Raw genomic sequence first — 22545 nt, 5'->3', positions numbered from 1 at the left:
AACCACTTTGTACACTTCGCAGTCCCAAATATTGTAAAACATCTTCATAAAAAGTCCCAGCAGTCCCGACAATTAACAGTAGTTGGTCTCCCTTTCTCAGCTTACGGAAAGCGCTCTGTTCCTCTACCGCCCCCTTGTGTACATATGGGGCATTACAAGAATAACCCAACAAACAATAGGGTTTGATATTTGGTATAGCAATGTATTTTTGCAGAATAAACAAACCGCGGTTAATAGTTTCTGCATTTCTTTGAGTGTATTTTACATTATCCAGACAAAAAAAAGGTTTGTACATGGTGTACTGTTGCTTTTTGACCTTGGTAATTCTGTCAGTGACCATTTATCATTTCTTTATTCGATACAAACAAGATAACAGGAGAAGATATGTGAGATGATATGACCTTTCAGGGCTTGATCGTTTAAAATCAGAACTCCTCAGTCATCAGGGAATGTAAAATAGATCAGAAGTCTTTTTGCTGTTAAATCCACATTTAGGAGTCAACCATGGATGTCGCATCACTCATGTATTCATGACAACACAACATAGTTATTTATAAGACAATTCAACCTTATTTATTTACGTAAACATAATAAACAAATTAAAATCAAGTTAACAGTTGGCCAATTTGTCCAGTTTGTGTTGCATTAACAGTTGGCCAATTTTTGCAGTGACTGCCGTGTGTTTGTTCCACTAGTGAGTGTATCAGATATCCGTAAAACAATTGTATAGTCAGTGCAGGAGGCCACTTAGTCACAAGTGGATTCCACACATTGGAATGTCAACAGCACACTTATTTTCCCATTTTGAGCGTGATATCTGAATGTGGAATTTGAGATACTGCCATCACTTTCTAGGGCCCTATGAAATCCTTCCAAATACACTTATTTTACCAGCATGGAGTGTGTAATTATGTGATAGTAAATAAAATGTATGTTAATTATTTGTACAGATTTAGGGATGCAATCCTTCATTGGCCAATATTTCACAAAGGAATGTAGCTTGGCTAACTTTTCTCATGGGATGTCAACACATTATTGTTACAAAATCATCAACACACTGTAATGCCCGTGCTTGTGATTAAGGAAGACGTAGTCACCAATGCAACTCCAATTGTGTTTATATTAATGTACTATTTTAAAAAAATGATACCCTTCTTTTGTTTTAGACAAGCTGTGGTGAACTGCGCTCTTATTTTGAAGGCTGCATGATTGTTGGTAGGTTATTTTGCTCAGAACTTTCAGCAGGCATCCCAAAAGCCCAACACTGTGTAAACACACTCATACAGCCCGAGTGGCATAGACAGCCGCACTAGCATGCTCTGCTAAACTAAGCTAACCCAGCTAGCTTCCATTCAGTAAGAGATGAGCTTCAGGTCGCCTTTTCGACATATTTAGTTTGGGAGGGGGCGATGAGATTCCGCCACAGTTGAGCAGTCCGCCAGGGAATTACTTCTCCTCGCGACTTAATTCCTAATTATCAATTTTCTTCAGATACTGCGATTAACAGTAAAAATGGAACCACAAACAAACACACATTCTTTCCTGAACACGACACAAAGTCTTTTCTCCAAGGTCAGTGTAAACTGTGCTGGCTTCCGTCCATCCTTGTAACCTTATGCTAACTCCAGACAAACTTAACATGATAAACAACGTGAAGGTAAAGCCAGAAGGTAAAGACGCTCAAATATTCTATCTGAAAATCTCCCACTTGTTCGTTGTTCCACACTTTTAAGTCACTTTGTGCAGCACTTCCATGTGTTGAGGAAAACAGGAAGCACCTGGAACCTGTGGTGACGACGACCGCATCTGGCCGGCACCTATGATTATACAGTACCTTCAGATCCATTCCACAGTTAGAGCCTAGAGACTATCGGTGCGGGTGTTGCAGCTGTCACACACTCGCACGGGGTGGTCCCACCCTCTGGAGGGTACGGGCTTCATGTGCGTGGAGCAGGGTCCGCACACCCCCTGACCACAGGCCCTGCAGTGGTGCTTGGACATGATTGGAGTGAAGACTTTAGAGCACTGATGGCAGCGGGTGATGTCCTGGTCTGGAACCCAGTAGTCTGGTCGCGCTACGTCCTTCACAAAGCCTGGCAAAGGACCAAACATGAATACTTCAATCATTCTGACCAAATATCGATATCTGAGACCTTGTTTTTAAGTGCACCCTGAGACAACGTCTTACTTGCCCAAAAAAAACCCAGCAAAGTGTGCAGATGAAACTCACAGAGCGGATAGTCCACAGCGGTGCTGACCATGTCCAATGTGGACTGAGCCACCTCTGCCACCCTGCGAGCGATGAGTCCGCGGGGCTCCACTTTACACACTACATGCAGAAAAATACAATGATTATATATGTAGTATATGGGCAGCAAACATTCAACAACATATACAAACAGACATCAAATATTTGGTACTTGTTGCACAACAGACAGTGGCGGTATTGATATTGCATGTTCATGTATCTGTACTGTAGTGTGAGAGATTACAATGTGATATACCCTAATATTGGCATTTGTCCAACCCCTAATACATAGTATATGCAAAATTAAACACTGCAACACATAGTTTGAAAATGTATGTACAAATACAGTAAACTCTCATTTATCTTGGTTTAGATTAATTTCTGCGTAAGAAGAAATCTCAAGTACGATTTCTTCTTTGATAAATGTAATATTTTTTTACTCTGAGTATACAAAACAAGCCACTCCTTAACAGACGATTTATAAAACCATATTTATGCATCAGGTGCATATTTTATAATAAAATGCATAATTTGAAGGCCACTTGTTAATTTCCTCAATTTAAGGGCACCAACTGGACATCCAATTCCTTCCCTTGAAAAAAATCAAAGTCATTGCATACGCTTTGGCCATAATCAATAAGACAGCAATCATTTTGTAATTGATGAAATTTTGCAAAAATGAGATAGAATGAGGGTATTATGTTTGAACTGTGAAAAACTGCATAGAGATAAAGATGATCAAAGTTCATCAATGGGGCGTTCATGCCGTACCCTCACTGTTGGTTTCAGGAGGTCCTCCCTGTTGATAGCAGGCCATACACACCCTGACGGGGGTGCTGCCCCATCCCCTCTCTGGGACCGGCATCCTGTGGCTGGAACAAGGGTGGCAGAAGCCCTCCCCACATGACCGGCAGTGGTGCTTACGCTCCGCCTCCTCAAACACTTTGTGACAGCCATGACAGGCCTAAAAGAGCATAGAGGGTGATGATGCAATCAATAAAATACAACGGATCACCCCGATTTTCTTCTGCATATCTGAAAGTGTACTTGGCTAATAGTCCATGCAATTATTTAAGTTTTCAACTATTTTTGCTCCATTTTGCGTTTCCCTACTCCAATTCTTGAGGTTGGGATTTGTATCGTGTATGACAGGAACTGCTCTGTATGTTTACATTTACAAAGGATTAGGACCTGAGAAGGCCAACCCTTTCTCCAGTTGTCAAGAGTTTTGACACATACCGCGATCTCTGTGTTGGGTCTCCAGTACGGTGGTGCCACCTGGTCAGTGAGCCAGGATGTGACAGTTTTGGTGGGACCGGTGCTGTACTCCGACACTGACTGGATCACATAGTTCATCCCATCCAGCACCCTCTGAGCTGCATTCTGGTGGGTGCTGAGGAAGGTGTCTGACTGAAAGAAAATGTGCCAAACATGTTAAAAAGTATAGTTGCAGACAAAGTTCAAAACAAACAATCTCTGAGAGGTTAAGGAGGATAATGTACCGCCACAAAGGCCTGGCATTGCATCGGCTTGTTCTTCCCTTGAAAAACAGCAGGATTACATCCAAAGTCTTTCACTAATAAATTGAAATTAATCTGCCTTCTTGAGTCAGATTTCAATCAAACTGTACTTCCAAGACAAAAACAGTGTAAAAGTTTGAGAACTTCCATGTGATCCGTTTACGTTTATTAGGGGTTATTATTGCACTAAATTAAGCACAAATGGAGTACTTACCCCCTCCCAAACATGTTTGACCTCAGAACGCACCACGCTGCTTTCAGGGTCCTGGTTCCCTATCCAGTACTGTCTACTGCGGTAGATGACGCCACAGCTGCCACACTCTAACACGTAACTGAGAGAAAGGCAGACAGTGGACACAAAAGGATGAGATGAAGGGAAGTGAAAACAGATGTGTGTATTTGTACACCTACCCTGACCAGGCAAATTTGGCCAGTCCGAACCACGGGTTGTCAGAGGATGCAGAAGTCTTAGGCACAACTGTCACCTCCCTGCCTCCTTCATAGCACCTCTGGTGACGACACAAAAATATGATCAATCAATTATCAAAGCAGTGTCCAGTACATTTAAACTGGCTGTACATAGTGCCACCAGGAGCTGGTAGTACCTTACAAATAAGGACTTTGTTGTTGTACTGGTGTGCATACTGGCACAGTCCATCTGCCATGTGGGGAACCCTGTCTCGCAGATGGTTCATTCCATTCTTGCAGCGAATACTAGATAACAAAACAAAGCAGACTTTAAGTCTGAGTTTTGAGATCTTCAAACGGGCAGATCACATACAGAACGTTGGACATATAGTACTTAGTACTATAGTACTACACTATAACTGACGGCTTTGGTTTGGTTGGTACAACAGTGGTTTCTTTGCGCCTTCAAATGGTTGTATAAATGGTCTGTTAAGAAGTGCCTTCATCGTGCAGAAGAAGTCACAAGTGACTTACTTGCAACTCAGGCAAACAGCAGAGCAGGTGAAGTACTCGTCAGGGAAGAAGGTGTACAGATTCACCTTGTCGTCTGAAAGCTCACCGCAGAAACGTTCACTAAGGGCCTGGGAACACATACGATGGAAAAAACACCACTCCGAGAGACACGGCGAAAATAATAAAAAGCGTGTCAACTTCCTGTGTGTCTTCCAACATGATCAACTTACTTCTAGAGCATGAAACACTATGCCGGGATGGCGGGGCGAGCGCGTGTGTGTGTTCTTCACTTGCTGTCTGATGGTCTCCAGCAGCCCGCTGTAGTCGGTGGGAGGCGTAATTGTTTGGGTTCCCACGTACTGTACTGAGCTGAAGGCGTCTGTGCCTAAGCCCAGGTCATGAAAACGCCTTTGGAGCTGCGTGTCACCGTGGCCTGCCACCTTTGAATCTTCACCACACATAACATCAGCAGTCAGTGGACACCAAGCACAACATTAGGCACTGTATATTACAATTTAAGTTTTGTGAGAGGCTCCAGCGTATCCATTAATTAATGTCTCTAATAATTTCCTCCCTGCATATAACGTCCAGGTGTACATAATGTTGTGGTTTGTGAGTGTGTGACTACAAAAAAGACATTTATTTTCCTTCCTTTACCATGGCCCAGTAGTTGTGTGTGTGTCGTCTCCTGGAAGACAATAACCGCAGGGCCGAGATGTGACAGAGGCACGTCCAGACTGCAGCGGCTGGATAAGGCCTTCAGTTCTGGAGTGAAGTGCTTCAGATAAGCCCCCGAAGCACTGCTCAAGAACTGGAACATATCGTTGTGCAGGCGCTCGGCTCGCGTTCGATAGATTACTATATCAGACACCGCCAGTACCTGGAATATCGGAGAGGATGCAGGTATCAGGAGCTACTGTACTCATCAAATACCAAACAAGCAGTTACAAACTAAAATAAAAGCTGATAATGAATCAGAATTTGCTGATCAATTATTGTTATATATTGTAGAAAAAACTAATCTGAAATCTTACAAGTCATGGTGTTTGGACACAAACAGGTGGACATAACGTTGTCGCTAGACTATGTACAGTATCAGTACCTATGGCTGCTAATATGTCGCTGAGCTGTGACATTTAATACAGCATATTTTGATTAAACATATCAAGCGATCAAACAACCAGGTATCAATTACCTTCAGCAGTAGCCGCATTCTCTGATTTTGATTGGCAGCGGCCCCCAACAAGCCCTCCGTATCCAGGGCAATCAGGCTAAGGAAAGGGTCGTAAGCGGCCCACACACCCACCGTACATGAGCTAGGGGACTTGGAAGTATAAAACACACTCTCACCACCGAACAGGATGTGGTTAAGGGTGTGTGACTTGCCGTCCCCTGTGTTTCCAAAGATGGAGATAACTTTGACACCTCCGACATCCCTGCAGTTGAGCCTCTCAACAAAATCAGACTCGTCGTGGACCTGGAGAGAGCACAGTGAGCGGCCATTATGAAAAGTTGAGCAGAATATGGTACTGCGTGGGAAAGGGAATCTTGTGTCTGGAAATGATTTTCACCAAAATAAGTGTAATGCTATACAAGCTAATAAGCTATATAAGCTAATGCTATACTGCATGTCCTTGGCCAGGGATGTCCAAACCTTGCTTAATTACAGTGCCTATCAACATTTTTCGAACTGTCATAACAAACAAATACATTATAGACATTTCAAAAAAGACAATTGGTATTGGTATTTATCTGAGTCAGCTTGAATAGGCTCCAGCACACCACTGACACAACATGGATACTTCAATAGTTTTTACCAATCCTGCTAAAATCTGAGATCATGTGACCGAGTTTGACAACAAAATGGTGTAAACATTTTTGGGACACCCTTATGTATCATCAAGGTCCACAAATTCTACAAATGCTACCCTTAACATTCGTGTATTATTTCCCAGAAAGAAAATAAGTGCCAAAAAAAAACAGTCCACAGCAAGTTTCAGGCTCAAGATTAAAATCCTTTCATAATAACATGTATTTCTTTGTTGTGAAGCCATCTGCCTCTGTTGTTTATCAAGACACAAAGTTGCTGAGGAATAACATTGTTGCCTCGTCACTGTTAAACTGCTCATTAAATACTCCTGTGAGTTAGCAGGTCTGGATGAGTCATTAGTTTATATCTTTGATAACATGGAGAGGTCGTAAGTTCTTACCATGAACAGCCTTTAACACAACATACAGTTCAACTTGGCCGAATGACTTTCACGGCTGTTACGTTAGTAAAGGTGGTATTTTAGTGGGGGGCTGATGTATTTGGCCAAATGTATCCGAACACACTGACAATAAAAACCACAATGAGTTGACTGTCGCTTCCTAGCCTAGCAGCTAAATGCTAGCGACTGTTAGCGAACTTCACCTGGAGATTTTCCTGGTCGTCCACCAAAAGGAAGCTCCGTACACCGCCTGGACACTCCTCTGGTTTCATTGGGCACAGCGATATGTCCTCCGTTGCTGTCATCAGCATTTCAGACATCGATTTTCAATCATTTAACACATGTTTTTGACGACGGAGGGTAAGACGAAAGTTCAACCCCCGACTACTGGTGTCAATCAAAACAACAGCGCGTGTAGAGCTGAAAGGGGAGGAGCCAAAGCGGACGCAGCCAATGACGCGGTACGTTGGCTCGTTCGTTGTGGTTCTTGGGTACCACCTTGTGGCTGAAATGCTGAATGACACTTGTACAATTCTACTGACTACAAATTCTAGTGCATTTTGGAATGGATCATTTTATACATTTCTAACAAAAATACACATTTAAGGGATCCACGTAACTTTACAACATTAAAATGACGTCATGGGTTAACATAATATACATAGGTAGTGCTGCTACAGTATACTGGATTTGCTTGCTCATGTTCATTAAATATTTGTTAGCTCAGATCTATAAATATCACATGTCACTGAAGGGCTTAAGGCGGCGCCACCACTCTTAACATGACATTAGAAGAGATTTCCCTGCATTCTTCTGTGCTGCATCTAATTGTAGCTCACTTATAGGCCCACGTTGAGTCAAGATGTGCAATGTAACATAAAATAAGACTAAGAAGAAGAATCCCCACAGAGCCAATGTTGTTGTTTTGTCACTTTCTGTGTCAAAAATGCCCAGTATATACAGTCCGCCTAATGCAGGGCAGCAAAAGTGCAGCATAGGGTCGATGCAAACAATATATAAAGCAATCAATATGCAATTTATACAAGATACTATTTAAAAATACCATATAATAAAATATTTACAATGCAAAGCAATGTATACCTGGACTCGCTTTTGTTTTTAATACCTTCATAATACCTTATATTAGCACATTTGAAAAAAAAAACATTGAAAACCATCACTTGAACTTGAATATTCTAAATTTGGGTATTTTATGCATCTCATATTATGAATGTTAGTGCAAAAAGTAATTTTTTGGGGGTGGTGGGTTCACACATGTGTTTCTACATCAAGTAGGAGTAGTAGTGGTTAGTCCTCCGGACCGACAGAGTGCAAAATTGGCCAACATCAACATTTTTTTAACAACTGTCATAACAAACAAATACATTATAGACATTTCAAAACAGACAACTGGTATTGGTATTTATCTGAGTCAGCTGGAATAGGCTCTGGCACGACCGAGTATTATCATATCATCAATATTATGAATGTTAGTGCAAAAAGTAATTTTTTGGGCGTGGTGGGTTCACAAATGTGTTTCTACATCAAGTAGGAGTAGTAGTGGTTAGTCCTCCGGACCGACAGCGCGCCAAATTGGCCCCTGGGCCACCCTTTGGCCACGCTTGTTTTAGAGCAGGGGTCTCAAACTCAATTTACCTGGGAGCCACTGGAGCTAGGGTCTGGGCGAGGCTGGGCCGCATCAGGTTTTCCAAAAAAAAACAAAAAAAACGCATTTATTAAAAACAGAAAAATGAATAAACTTTGCTTTTGTTCCGATTTTCTACAATAAAAGCTCTGATAAAACATTCCACTGTTCTCAAATATCTTATTTTTTATTTTTCTACACAAAATAAGATGAAAAATAAATAAACAAATCAAGAATAAAGAAAATCAATCAATCAGTAATAAGTAAATAAATATAATAATAATAACAAAAAAAGGGCAAATAATAAAAACTTAAGAAAGCACATATAGTTGGTGGGTAGACAAATGATTTTTTTCAGATTAAAATGAACAAAGCATTATTAGAGCCCTGTAGACATGACAAAACACGACTATAGTCACATTTATACTCTTTTTATTTACAACATATTGCGCAACTGCAGGGTCTTGAGACACATGCTAACTCGCAAACTAGAGAGCTAGCGACCTAAACGGTAGCCTTCAAGTTATTTCCTTTCAACTTAAATAGCCAAAAACTTACCACTTCCACACGGATAGGGAGGATAACTATTAACAGTTATTTAACCTTTAACATGAACATTAATCAAACGTAATAATTTTTTCTGGGTACATGATACCACACAGCATCCATATCAAACTTGCGCGGGCCGCACTAACATTAAACTTTCAAGGCGGGGGCCTCAAACTAGTGTCCTGCGGGCCACATTTGGCCCGCGGGCCGCATGTTTGAGACCCCTGTTTTAGAGTGTTTTGCATTACAAATAAGGCATTGAAACACTTGTGTCTCTTGCAGAGGACAAAAATGCATTGTTGTGTCTTAGCATCTTTCCTTAAGCCTGTTTTTTTTTCCCAAAATGAAAAGTATCACAAAGGCCCTCACAAAGTTTCCCCTAAAGTTGTGCAATAATGTACTTTTTCAATAAAAGTGGCTGTTAGGAGTCAGAGAAAGTACAAGCCTTACTCAACCATGAGTCTGAAAGAATCAATTATAGCCGGTCTCTCATTGCTCCTGATTAATGAATAATTAAAGGTGCTGGGAGCAGGACTTATCAAGGCTATGGACCACAACATATTTTCATTTGGTGGAAACACATGCATGCATCCCATACAGCTTTTATGATTATTAGAATTTGATTATTCATATAATTACTCAGATTGATGGCAACTTGAACCATCCCAGCCAAAAGCGAGGAAACCAGGCTTTGTCTTAAATGTAGTATGTTTAAAAATGTGTCTGTTGAGGGGTGGTTTTGCCCTTTCAGAGCCAAGGCGGGACCGTGGCATCGTTGTCGGCGCTACCCACACTGGTACTTGTAGTGCAGTCCTCTTGGACGGGTTTCATGTTGACATGTGTAAAAAACTACACTTCCCCAATGTCGTCACGTGCGCTCCCGCCTCCCATTGGCTGGCGGCTGCAGCCGCAGCCCCAGAGAATGAATGAAATTGAAATAGCTGCTACATTACATGTACAATACCGGGGCTCTGCAGCGTTGCATTCTATCATACTACAGCAAAATGGCCACAGCGGTACAGAACCACCTCAAATCGTAAGTACATCACACCCGGAGCTCGTTGGTTTGTTTTGCATTGCTGCACGTTGCGTGTACGATTGAAATGATCATTCCACATTCGGAGCGATTGCCAACACGTCTTCTGACGCCGTGCATACAGCACAGATGAGATAATAATGCAGGAAAGTTCCATTTGTGTAGTCTTGCTGCACAATGGGTTCTGCGTTCCGGTGCAAACAGTGTTATCGTTTCCCATGTGCATGTGTGCCCGGGCATGCAGGAATGCCGGGGCGAGATTCGGGTGACCCGGTAGGTCCCTTGCCACTGTAGCCAGCCAAGATCACGGTCAGAGGCAGGCTGGAGGCAGGCTGGAGGCAGGATGGAGGCAGGATGGAGGCAGGATGGAGGCACTTTGAATAGCTTTACACCGCCTGCATGCATGCTTGCATGCTCAATTTTGGACATAGGGGTGGAGACAGGTAGGAAAAAAAAGTAGCTTTACATATAGTAGCTTTTTATATTTACACCCATGCTTTTGTATTACAATTCAGCACGCATTTATGTCTGCCATTATTGTGTTGGAGGTTAAGTTTTTTTTGTATGATTTTCGGTGACTCTCTGCACCCCCGTTGTGCGTGTCTCCAACCCAGGCACAATAGATCCCCCCCCCATATGAGTGGTTGCACCGTTTTGGGCTCGAATCTGTCTCAGTGTGATGCAGGCATGGTGGACATGTCGTGCAAGTCCATGAATGACTCTCCTGTTTGTGCTGCCTTAAAAGAGCACTTGACATTCAGGATGAAACTGAGCACTAATGTGCTGCCTTGAAGCATTTTTAAAAACCTGGGTCTCGGGTGGATGTGTTAATATTGAAGCCGACTGCCTGTGCAGACAGTTCTGCCTCCTTCAGTCACATGGTGTCAAGTGGATGGAAGTGGCTGATTCACACTGAATGTATGATTATGGTGCTGATGAGAGGGCAAGACCGGGAAGAATAATGCAAGAAACAAAACGTGTGAAGGCATTTTAATAGTTCAACATGAAAAGAAGAACTACAGCAAAGAGTCAAAAGCTCAATACTGCACAGCGCTTTTAGTGTAGTCACACTGGGTGAAAATGTCAGCACGGGTTTTCTAGGTGTGTCCTACAGCAGGTTTCGTCTTTGTCCCCAATTGCCCTGGAAGCTGCTGATTCATTCAGCGGCTGTAAAAGCGTGAGGCCGTATCTCCGGTTGTTGTCCACTGCAGTTGGCGTGTGTGTGTGTGCGTGCAAACCACAGCGGAGGCTTCATTTGTGTGAGGAGCAGCAACTCACTCCAATCTACGTACTTGGGTACTTTGCAACCCCCCACCATCCCCACATCCACACATCCACACATCCCACATCCCTGTGCACTCGCTCTCTTGGATTAGTGATAATCTCTCTTTTTCCTTCTCTCTTCTGTCCCACCCCATCACCCCTGCTGACCCGCTTCCACATTCAGGACCACGCGCCACTCATTTCCATCACTCTTTTCGCTCCATTCCACCCTCCAACCTCCTGTCACGTTTTTTTTTGTCATATTCAGAAGTGCCTTTTTGCATTCTGCACATTTTCCTTAAGTCTCTTTGAGGTCTTCCTGGATGGACTCGGGAAATATCCTGGCAAAAAATATGTGTTTACTGCGAGTAAAATACACAAGATGATACTTAAAAATGGAAATACTTGAATGAAAAGGCTTCTTTTCTACTTCACGGGTTGTCAGCGGTTCTGATGTTCTTCTGTGCATGAGCGCCAAAGCACAGGCTGAGCATCCATGTCTACATTTTTACATTCCTCCACTTGCTCCCGTGTGTACACACATGTGCCCAAATGTGTACACGCATGCACACGCAACACACAGTCGCACGTGCACGTGCACGTGCACGCCATGTCATGCTTTATTCACGAGACGGCACGCAGGCCTCAGGTCGGATGCTTTAAGGGTGTTTCTTTTTCCAACTTATTCCTTTCATCATGTCTTTATTTGGATCGGAGTTCTTCTTCACTTTGGATTCTTTTAGCAGACAGGATTGAGCAAGACCGTGAGAGAGGGATGAAGAGAGAAAAGAGAGAGACATAGATAAGTATTTTTAGCTCTATGACCTATTTCTCCAGTGCTACCTAACTGACAGTCAGTCAGCTCCACTGCTTCTGGGACCTTGCGTGATTTCCATCCAGGAATGTGCACTTCAAGTCCAAATGGAAGAGGTGCGGTCCGGGGGGGGGGGGGGGTAAGAGGAGAGAGATGAGTCTCACGTTTGCGTACGTGCACTTGATTTGTTTTTATCACCGGTTCTCAGGGGTGGAGTCGCCAATCCGGTGCTTCTCTCTGCAGCTCCTGTTGGGATGCAGACAGCGGAGGTGTAGTAGTTGTTGGCGGCGGCGGCGGCGGCGGCGGGGTGTTTTCAGAGGGCGGGAGGGGGTTAAAGTGAGAAATCACCAGCCCCGTACGCTCACATGCGCACACCGGGCCAGATCCAGGGCTGAGGAGTCCATCGCTGTTATAAGAGGCCAAGTGCAGTGGCAATAAATCTCACCTGAAGGAGCTGCTCAGAGGCAGATTGCCTTACGCTGATTTACTGCCCTTAATACACACTGCAGCTATAGCTATGCGCTATACGTATACACCCACACGCCAAGAGCAGATATGCATGCGAGCGTGAGATAGACATAAATATGTGTGCACACAAAAAGTGCATTTCTGTAAAGATAAGATAACGCCTGTATACGAGGCGTCATCATATACTTCCATATATTCTTACCATCATTTTCATGCACATATGTGACCCTTTTCTGTGCTGCACTAAAACTGGAGACTCATCTAACATACTGCAGGACTTGTATATATTAGTGGGCGAGAGAGAGCGAGAGACATTTCAGCGAGCGAGTGAGTGGAGGGCAGTGGAAAAGAAATTGAATTGAGGGTGGTGGGGACGTGGAGGGTTAGTGTGGGGGGGTGGTGGATTGGTACGGGTGATATTGCATAGTTTAATCTGTTGAGTTCAGCCATGGAGGGACCGGGTTGGGGGAGGGGAGGAGCAGTTACAGAAGGCCGCCTGATATTATGTCTCGACTGTGCACACACACACACACACACACAAGGCCAGGAAACACCAACGTGTGTGTCTTTGTGCTTTTAGTGCCTGTGAGCAAGTGCACAGATGGACGGCTGTGGGTAAAACAGGTGTGCGGACCAGGTGTGCAGACTTCAGTATATTGGCATAAGTGTTTTTGCAAGCTTAAAATAAAAATCCCCGCACTTGCATACATTTACACAGCTCTTCACCGGGATGTGACAATAATTATTTCATAAAGTCATCGACACACGGTGTAGTTCATTGCCACATGGTGCGGTTTCACAAACCACGAATGCACCCTGGCTTTTTATTATCCACTAAAAATGCTGTAATATTTCTCATCAGCGGCATCAATGATTGTGTTTCACCTCTAGGGGGAGCTATGTGTTCCCCTATTGCAATTTAATGAGCGTTAATTGCTGTGAACAGGAACTACAGTTGGCAATGTGTCTCATGGAGAGACACAGAGGGAAGATGAAACATTGGACTGAGCTGAAGTGGGCTGCTTCTGCTGGACAGGACTTGCGAGAATTCAATTCAGACAATAGATTCCTCTGGGTGTGCCTGGTGGGATTGCTGTGTCTGTCTGTCTTTCACGGCGTCCTTTTCCTCCGTGCAGTCGACTCACAACAACTCCCACAATACAGGCTTTAAAAAATAGTTTGAATACGCTCAACTACAGTAGCTTTCAATAGGTTAGGGTTGGACAATACTGCATGTACTGTAAATACTGTACACCAGGGGTCTCAAACTCAATTTACCTGGGGGCCACTGGAGCTAGGGTCTGGGCGAGGCTGGGCCGCATCAGGTTTTCCCTAAAAAAAAAATAAAAACGCATGTATTAAAAACAGAAAAATTAATAAACCTTGCTTTGGTTCCAATTTTCTACAAGAAAAGCTCTGATAAAACATTCCACTGTTTTCAAATATCTCAATTTTTCTACACAAAATAAGATGAAAAATAAATAAACAAATCAAGAAGAAAGAAAATCAATCAATCAGTAATAAATAAATACAATAATAATAATAAAAACTTAAGAAAGCACATATAGTTGGTGGGTAGACAATTTTTTTTTTTCAGATTAAAATGAACAAAGCATTATTAGAGCCCTGTAGACATGACAAAACACGACTATAGTCACATTTATACTCTTTTTATTTACAACATATTGCGCAACTGCAGGGTCTTGAGACACATGCTAACTCGCAAACTAGAGAGCTAGCGACCTAAACGGTAGCCTCCAAGTTATTTCCTTTCAACTTAAATAGCCAAAAACTTACCACTTCCACACGGATAGGGAGGATAACTATTAACAGTTATTTAACCTTTAACATGAACATGAATCAAACGTAATAATTTTTTCTGGGTACATGATACCATACAGCATCCATATCAAACTTGCGCGGGCCGCGCTAACATTAAACTTTCATATCAAGGCGGGGGCCTCAAACTAGTGTCTTGCGGGCCACATTTGTTTGAGAGCGTGTTTGAGACCCCTGCTGTACACGGTCCTTGTTGCTTTTTACTTGAAATTTTTCAAAATCAGTTCAGTTTTTGTTTATTTGGAACATGCGTATAAAGTTACATAGGAATGCAACAGTTCCACAGTTCAAACCTCTGAAAAGCAGCAGGAAGAAGCATATTTTATTTAATTTCTTCATAACACGACAATCACTATTTTTCTCATTATTAACTATTTACACAAAGCTCAGGTCATTGGGCCACCGAGCAAAATCCCAGGATGAAGCAAATCCAACCCGACTCACCCCAAAACCATGACACACGTCAAGATACCCTCAGCACCCTCTCAGAAAAACCCATAAAGGTATGCACTTGAGGAATACATCAACAGATGTGATGGTTCTATTCAAACTGGCTCTATACCAGTCTCATCACCAGGAGGCCAGGATGACACCCAATGGTGCATTAACTGTCTATAAAGGAATAGGAATGTATAACTTTAACCACTTCCTCCCACATTCCAAAAACATGCTAGGTTAATTGGCGACTCCAAATTGGTATGAATGTGAGTGTGAATGGTTGTTTGTCTATTTGTGCCCTGTGATTGGCTGGCCACCAGTCCAGGGTCCAGGGCCCGAAGACAGCTGGGATAGACTCCAGCACGTCCGCGACCCTTGTGAGGAAAAGCGGTAGAAAATGAATGAATGAATGAACTTTAACCACAATGTGAAAGACACTGTAAAAACATACGGATAAAAGTTAACCGAAAAATACTCATCTCATTAAGGTAGTTTCAATCTGATACCGATACTACAGTGGTATTGGTGGGACTGATATTGGGATCGATCCAATTCGGGGGTCCTTACAGATATAATAATGTCTTTTGTTATGGTGATTGTGTTTGCATGCATCATATCGTGAGGTGTAACCATATTATTGTCACATCTCTCCCAAATGATGCGGTATAGTTCTACACAACTGTCCCGTTCAATATTAATAAAGGTTGTTAAAATGATACCACCCCCTCATTGTCAATGCAAACTGCATATTCTTATCTCAAGGTTGAGTTTTTATAAAAGCCCTTTCGTTAGATTGTGCAAGTATACTTCATAAAGTTATGTTTTTGTGCTTTTGCATGTTCTCTCTGATCCCAGTCATGCATGGGGGGGTTGTGTTTCATTGGGGGGGCGGTTCCACGGTCAAAACCGGTGTTGAACTATTTCTGACATTTTTGTTCATCATAGCTTCTTTGTGTTGTTGAAAGTATTTTTAATTGCACATAAGAGTTTGTTACTAAAATTAGCTGAATGAGTCCTGGTAAATAGAAAAAAAATACAAATGTTGGAAAAAAACATTTATTTTTACGTTGAGGAGTAGAAAGTGGTTTGTTGTTAAAATGTGTGGTCTGACGCTTAATTTGGTTTCTGGATGAGTCCGTCTGTGGTGTGAGTAATCTCCGCAACCATCTTAAACCACAGCGGCGCTGCGGTGAGTATGAAGCAGAAAATATCAGATGTTTATTTCAAACCATGAACTGTAACAATGTTTAATACATGTTAGTTTTAATATAATGTTTAATACATAAAGTACATTAGTTTGGCTTCTTTGCCTTGTGGACATGTCTTAGAACCAAACCCAATTCTACCCCCTTACCCCTTGTCTTAGCCCAGAGCTCCGGAGTTCTTTAGCCTTCTTGTTGCAGCTCCCACGCCGAGCTCTGTGATTTTTTTTTTTTTAATTCTGAAGTGGCGGAAATGTGTATTTTATGAAATATTCAACTCCCTGCAAGTGCGTGACATTTTCTCTGTTGATTGAATGAGCAAGAGAAGGGCAGCGACAGTCAGTGGAACACGAACGCGACATCATCAGAGTATGCTACCCCCCCCACCCCTGTAAACTATCCATGACCATGAGTAAAAAAGAGAAATATCGGCACTAAATATAGTATATTCTGAATAGATGCATTCCTTTGGCTTCAATGCCAAGGACACTAACCCCCCCCTCCAAGACCACACCCCCATCCGATCCGAGTACAGCCTTTTCTGAAAAGTGCCTAACTGCAAATGGGCGTAAGAGAGCGACAACCACGGAAGGTTGAGCACAGCAAACAGCTGCTATATTAGCTGCAGAGCACATCCTAAGGAGGGGGAAGCTGGTCACAGATGGAGAATGCATGAACGAATCATTCATAACAACATCACAGGATCTATTGTCTGAATTAAAAAGGACCTATCATTCTCATTTTTGTCCCTTCGTCTTGAGTTGTGGACTCCTTTCGAGCAAATACGCACGATGACCTGCACATAAAGCTTTCTAGATCTTCCAGAGTCTACACCTCCTCCATGGAGATCTGTTCCCAGACAGCTGGGATAGGCTCCAGCACCACCCACGACCCACGTGAGGATAAGCGGTATAGAAAATGAATGAATGTATGTTTTATGGCTGACCAGTCGATGGTGTACCCCGCCTCTCGCCCAAAGACAGCTGGGATAGGCTCCAGCATGTCCACGACATAAGCGGTATAGAAAGACAGCTGGGATAGGCTCCAGCATGTCCACGACCCTCATAAGGATAAGCGGTATAGAAAATTAATGAATGAATGTTTTATGGCTGACCAGTCGATGGTGTACCCCGCCTCTCGCCCAAAGACAGCTGGGATAGGCTCCAGCATGTCCACGACCCTCATAAGGATAAGCGGTATAGAAAATGAATGAATGAATGTTTTGTGGCCAACCAGTCAAGGGTGTACCCCGTCTCTTGCCGAAAGACAGCTGGGATAGGCTCCAGCATGTCCACGACCCTCATAAGGATAAGTGGTATATAGAAAATGAATGAATGAATGAATGTATGTTTTGTGGCTGACCAGTCAAGGGTGTACCCCGCCTCTCGCCCAAAGACAGCTGGGATAGGCTCCAGCATGTGTGCAACCCTAGTAAGGATAAGCGGTATAGAAAATGGATGGATGGATCTTTTGTGGTCTGGTTTTACTTGTCTCTAGCTGGTAGCTTTTCCTTTGACTTGCATCTACTCCAGGGATCTCAAACACACGGCCCGCGGGCCAAATGTGGCCCGCAGGACACTAGTTTGAGGCCCCTGCCTTGATATGAAAGTTTAATGTTAGTGCGGCCCACGCAAGTTTGATATGGATGCTGTATGGTATCATGTACCCAGAAAAAATTATTACTTTTGATTAATGTTCATGTTAAAGGTTAAATAACTGTTAATAGTTATCCTCCCTATCCGTGTGGAAGTGGTAAGTTTTTGGCTATTTAAGTTGAAAGGAAATAACTTGGAGGCTACCGTTTAGGTCGCTAGCTCTCTAGTTTGCGAGTTAGCATGTGTCTCAAGACCCTGCAGTTGCGCAATATGTTGTAAATAAAAAGAGTATAAATGTGACTATAGTCGTGTTTTGTCATGTCTACAGGGCTCTAATAATGCTTTGTTCATTTTAATCTGAAAAAAATCATTTGTCTACCCACCAACTATATGTGCTTTCTTAAGTTTTTATTATTATTATTATATTTATTTATTACTGATTGATTGATTTTCTTTATTCTTGATTTGTTTATTTATTTTTCATCTTATTTTGTGTAGAAAAATAAAAATTAAGATATTTGAGAACAGTGGAATGTTTTATCAGAGCTTTTCTTGTAGAAAATCGGAACCAAATCACTGAAAAAGATTGTATATTTTTCTGTTTTTAATAAATGCGTTTTTGTTTTTTTTTTTTGAAAACCTGATGCGGCCCAGCCTCGCCCAGACCCTAGCTCCAGTGGCCCCCAGGTAAATTGAGTTTGAGACCCCTGGCTTAGAGTGAACAAATCATCCCTACTTTAAACAGAAGTAAGATAACTCACACCCCAAACTATCATTCGGTCATCATGTTCTTGCAAATTGTGAAATATGAGACCTTATTCTTATAATAATTGGACATTGACTTTAGGCTACATCTCAGTATAAGCACATATCTTTTCATGATCAGCATTCTTTCATTTCAATAAATGAATTAAGCAAATCAAAAGAATATACTATTATATTTGTTCAAAGCACGCGCAGCTGAAAGCTCCAACTTTCTCTGATGCCCCGAATAATGGCTTTCATGGTCTCCATAATATGTCTGCAGCTCTTTTTTTAAACAACTGGATAAAAGATGTGCTATCAGCGAGCGATGTCCTTGCCGAAAAATGAGCTTTTCACAGGTCATCTTGCTCCCATCCCGTTTCTTTGTCCCTCGCTGGTCACACTTATCCATCTCCTTCGTCCTTGTCACGCTATATTCTGACGACCTTTTTTTTTTTAATCACACTGTCTTCTTCTACGTCTTCTTTGGCTCTCCTTGCCTTCCATCTCACAAACATGCAAACAGCCACGCATGCTGCCTATCTCGGTGATAAAGAATTGGGAGTAGCCAAATTGGAAGCCATTTTCTTCAGCTGTCAACTTACAGTATTATTGGGGCACTTTTTTCAATATCTTTATGGACAGCAGGGGGGAATGTGATGGAGGGTGGTGGATTTGAAGTGAGTGGGTGCTTAGAGAGGAGATGGATGGGGAGCTCTTTGGTGGCTTATTTTACATTTTCAATGTATTCCCTTTTTTCCACTCGGTCTCTCTCCGTGTTATTTCATGTTGCTGCTCTAAAATGTCAAGTCTTCTATTTATCGTTTTCCCCCAAATATATGAAAAAATATGACTGTCATGTGTTAATATGAGGCAGGGTGCTTTTCAGTAAATTTAGGTAGAATGTGTTTTTTTTTTAATTGGCACATTTTATAAAAGCAGTTGTCATGTTCCTCCTCAATTTGTGTTCTGAAAAAAGATTCTGCACAATTTCTAATCAAGTGTACATACGTATATATTTTACTTAATTTTATCCCTAAGGAAATGCTTTTTCCAGGACTGCCAAAAATACAATATTAATGGTGGTAACAGATGTACTGTATTAGTTATGTTACATTTTATTGCAGTAATTATTGCAGTAACTCTTAAAGGAGAGCTATTATGCTTTTTCCTCTTTTCTATGAATGTAGATATAAATGTAGATGTTGTATTCTCGTGTTAAAACATGTCAAAGTTTCAGTTAATGAGGTTTACGTATTTGGAAGTGAGCCTTAAAAAAAGTTTGGGATGGCTCAAAACGCTCTGTTTCAAAAGGCGTGGTAAAACCGTTCCTTTGTGATGTCACAGACGGTCAGACTTCCTTATATGGTTCATAGTTAGGAAGCACTGTCTGACCAATCACAGTGAAGTTGTCAGATGGAATGAATGAAAACAGACCGTTTTGGCAGGAAGCACAAATCCGAGGAAATACAGCTGGAATAGGGGCAGATTCTGGAAAATCTAAAAGGTTTTCCGTGTGTGTTATTGTGTGTAGCTGCTCTATAGGAGCCCACAACTCTATACAAATGGTCGAAAAAATGAGCGTGCATGCATGGGCTTACAGGGATGAGTACTGCTACAGCATTAAAATAGTAAAGTATGTGAAAATATTGCTGCAACATACACAGATGCTCACACACACACACACAGACACACACACACACAGACACACACCATAGCTGTAAAGACATATTCTCTTCAAGAGACAGTGGCCTGCTCATTTGCAGTGACATATTAACAAACATTGGCATGCTTTGCCCCCGCATATTGTTGCCCCGATCACATCCTTTAAATGTCACATGTCCAGTGTTGGCCTGCATGGTTGCAGGATTAGTACAGGAGGCTTTAAAATGCTACACACACACACACTGCAGTACGGTGGGGGAAGTCATTTTTACCCCTCTTATACTAAATATATGAAATTGACAGATTTTTATGGTAACATAAAAGAAAAACAACATCCAAAAAAAAAAAAAAAACTTCAAGTTGCCAAGTGACAGCCTCAAACCATCAATCATTCATTCATTAATTTTCTAATGCTAATCCTCACAACGGTCGCGGTGGTGCTGGAGCCTATCCCAGCTGTCTTGCGGCGAGAGGCGGGGTACACCCTGGACTGGTGGCCAGCTAGCCAATCACAGGGCACATATAGACAAACAACCATTCACACTCACATTCATACCTATGGACAATTTGTTAATTAACCTAGCATGTTTTTGGAATAGAGGCACGGCGGTCGAGTGGTTAGTGCGCAGACCTCACAGCTAGGAGACCAGGGTTCAATTCCACCCTCGGCCATGTTCTCCCCATGCATGCGTGGGTTTTCTCCGGGTACTCCGGTTTCCTCCCACATTCCAAAAAACTCAAAACTCCACACAGAGATGCCTGAGGGTGGAATTGAACCCTGGTCTCCTAACTGTGTGATCTGCGCACGAACCACTCGACTGCCGTGCTGCTATCCCAAAAACATGCTGGGTTAATTGGCCACTCCAAATTGTGAATGCGAGTGTGAATGGTTGTTTGTCTATATGTGCCCTGTGATTGGCTGGCCACCAGTCCAGGGTGTACCCCGCCTCCCTCCCAAAGACAGCTGGGATAGGCTCCAGCACCCCCTGCGACCCTCGTGAGGAAAAAGCGGTAGAAAATGAATGAATGAATGAATGAATGTTTTTGGAATGTGGGAGGAAACCGGAGTACCCGGAGAAAACCCACGCATGCAAACTCCACACAGAGATGGCCGAGGGTGGAATCGAACTCAGTTCTCTTAGCTGTGTGGCCTGCGTGCTAACCACTCTTCCTCCGTCAGCAGCGTACAATCAATCAGTTTCATGGAAAGCAGTCTAAGTAGTCTAAGTAGTCTAAGTAGTCCAAGAAATCCTCCAAGACAGGAAGTGGAGGAATCTTGTCCGGAAATAAGGTTGTAGGAGAAACAACAAGCAGCACTAGCGGGGTGCCGATGGCAAAGAACGGCCTTGCATTAGTAGTTTTTATACATTGACATTCAGTACTGCATGACCCTGCACGCGCATGTGTATTTACGACTTGTGGGTCTGTGTGTTGCGTTGCGTTGCGTTGCGTTGTGTTGTGTTGTGTGTAGAGCAGAGTGACCTTGGCGCCTCCACTCAGCAGGAACACCCAGGAGAAACGTGATTAACCGTAGCCAGATGAACAAGGAGGTGTGAAGGCAAAATAAACGATGTCAAGCGAGTGTAAAAGTAAATAAAGATTCACTTATGAAGGAGAAGGAAGCCCGAGGTGCAAAGAGGAAGTGGAAACTAAAGCAACAGAGGAGTAGAAGAAGAGAAATAGGGTCGAGAGGAAAGGTGACGTCTAATCCTTTTGTTGGGGTTCTTTTTTTTCTCTCCCCCCCACAGGCAATCTGGAGGTGCAGTCATCAAGAACAGGTAAGAGATGGGAGGGAGAGAATGGCGCTGAATGTTAATCAAACTCAATCAAGTATGAGTGAAGAAGGTGCCACATTTTACTGTGTGTGTCTTATATTGTGTATTTGTGTGTGTGTGTGTGTGTGTGTGTGTGTCTTTGCTAGCTCATCTGCTGCAGTTTAATGGGATTGTGGAAGCTTATCTCAACAATCGTACACACAGGGACCATTTACAGGACACCTTCTTTTTTTTCAACTGGAAACGCTTAAAAACAGTTTTTTTTTGGGGGGGCACCAGTTTCCATGACAACAGCATTGAAAACACATTTACACAGGGGCATGTTATTACTTCTGACTAAATGCTGGAAGCTGGTATTTGTGGAAACAGATGATAGAAGTGTGTAGTGTATAAGTATGTGCAAGTACTTCACAATAAAAAAAAAAAATTTTTATCCACTTGTTTTGTTTCTTAACAGCAGTATTTTTTTTTTACAAAATGACAACTTCAATTTCAATTTCTGACCTGCGTGCATAATTATACTGTTTTGTGTTGCTCAGTTATTCAGCAATCATTTTCACCCTGCTGATAAAAAACTTATTTTTTTCCATGTTGTATATTTTTTGACTAATAA

General features: G+C 42.4%; 2 protein-coding genes across 2 annotated transcripts in view; one reads left to right on the top strand and one right to left on the bottom strand.

The window, feature by feature from the left end:
• Positions 1–273: 273 nt before the first annotated feature.
• LOC131135026 (zinc finger FYVE domain-containing protein 1) lies at positions 274–7307 on the bottom strand. The gene is made up of 12 exons (XM_058080818.2): positions 7103–7307; positions 5885–6166; positions 5347–5569; positions 4920–5137; positions 4711–4817; positions 4374–4482; positions 4180–4277; positions 3983–4100; positions 3488–3658; positions 3020–3212; positions 2231–2329; positions 274–2093 (listed from the first exon to the last, which is right to left on the bottom strand). Exons 1-12 carry the CDS (start codon positions 7217–7219, stop codon positions 1861–1863), a joined length of 1968 nt encoding a protein of 655 aa, XP_057936801.2. The 5' UTR covers positions 7220–7307; the 3' UTR covers positions 274–1860.
• A 2597-nt stretch (positions 7308–9904) lies between these two features.
• dpf1 (double PHD fingers 1) overlaps positions 9905–22545 on the top strand; it is a 48432-nt gene continuing 35791 nt past the window's right edge. The window contains 3 exon segments of the mRNA XM_058080819.2: positions 9905–10060; positions 10062–10129; positions 21906–21935. Coding sequence (XP_057936802.2) covers positions 9923–10060; positions 10062–10129; positions 21906–21935 — 236 coding nt within the window. The 5' untranslated portion in view covers positions 9905–9922.

This window comes from Doryrhamphus excisus, linkage group LG8, assembly GCF_037039965.1.
Source record: "Doryrhamphus excisus strain RoL-2023G ecotype Guam linkage group LG8, RoL_Dexc_Guam_v1.1, whole genome shotgun sequence".
Taxonomy (NCBI): domain Eukaryota; kingdom Metazoa; phylum Chordata; class Actinopteri; order Syngnathiformes; family Syngnathidae; genus Doryrhamphus; species Doryrhamphus excisus.
The sequence above is the reverse complement of the archived record's forward strand: the minus strand, read 5'-3'. Positions and strand labels throughout refer to the sequence as shown.

Bases quoted from the DNA above. Each gene is read 5' to 3' on its own strand.
- LOC131135026 (XM_058080818.2), bottom strand. From the start codon at position 7,219: ATGTCTGAAATGCTGATGACAGCAACGGAGGACATATCGCTGTGCCCA. The intron at 4,818-4,919 runs GTAAGTTGATCA...ATGTGTTCCCAG, and splicing joins TAGTGTTTCATGCTCTAGAA to GCCCTTAGTGAACGTTTCTG. The intron at 2,330-3,019 runs GTACGGCATGAA...TTCTGCATGTAG, and splicing joins TCCTGAAACCAACAGTGAGG to TGTGTAAAGTGGAGCCCCGC.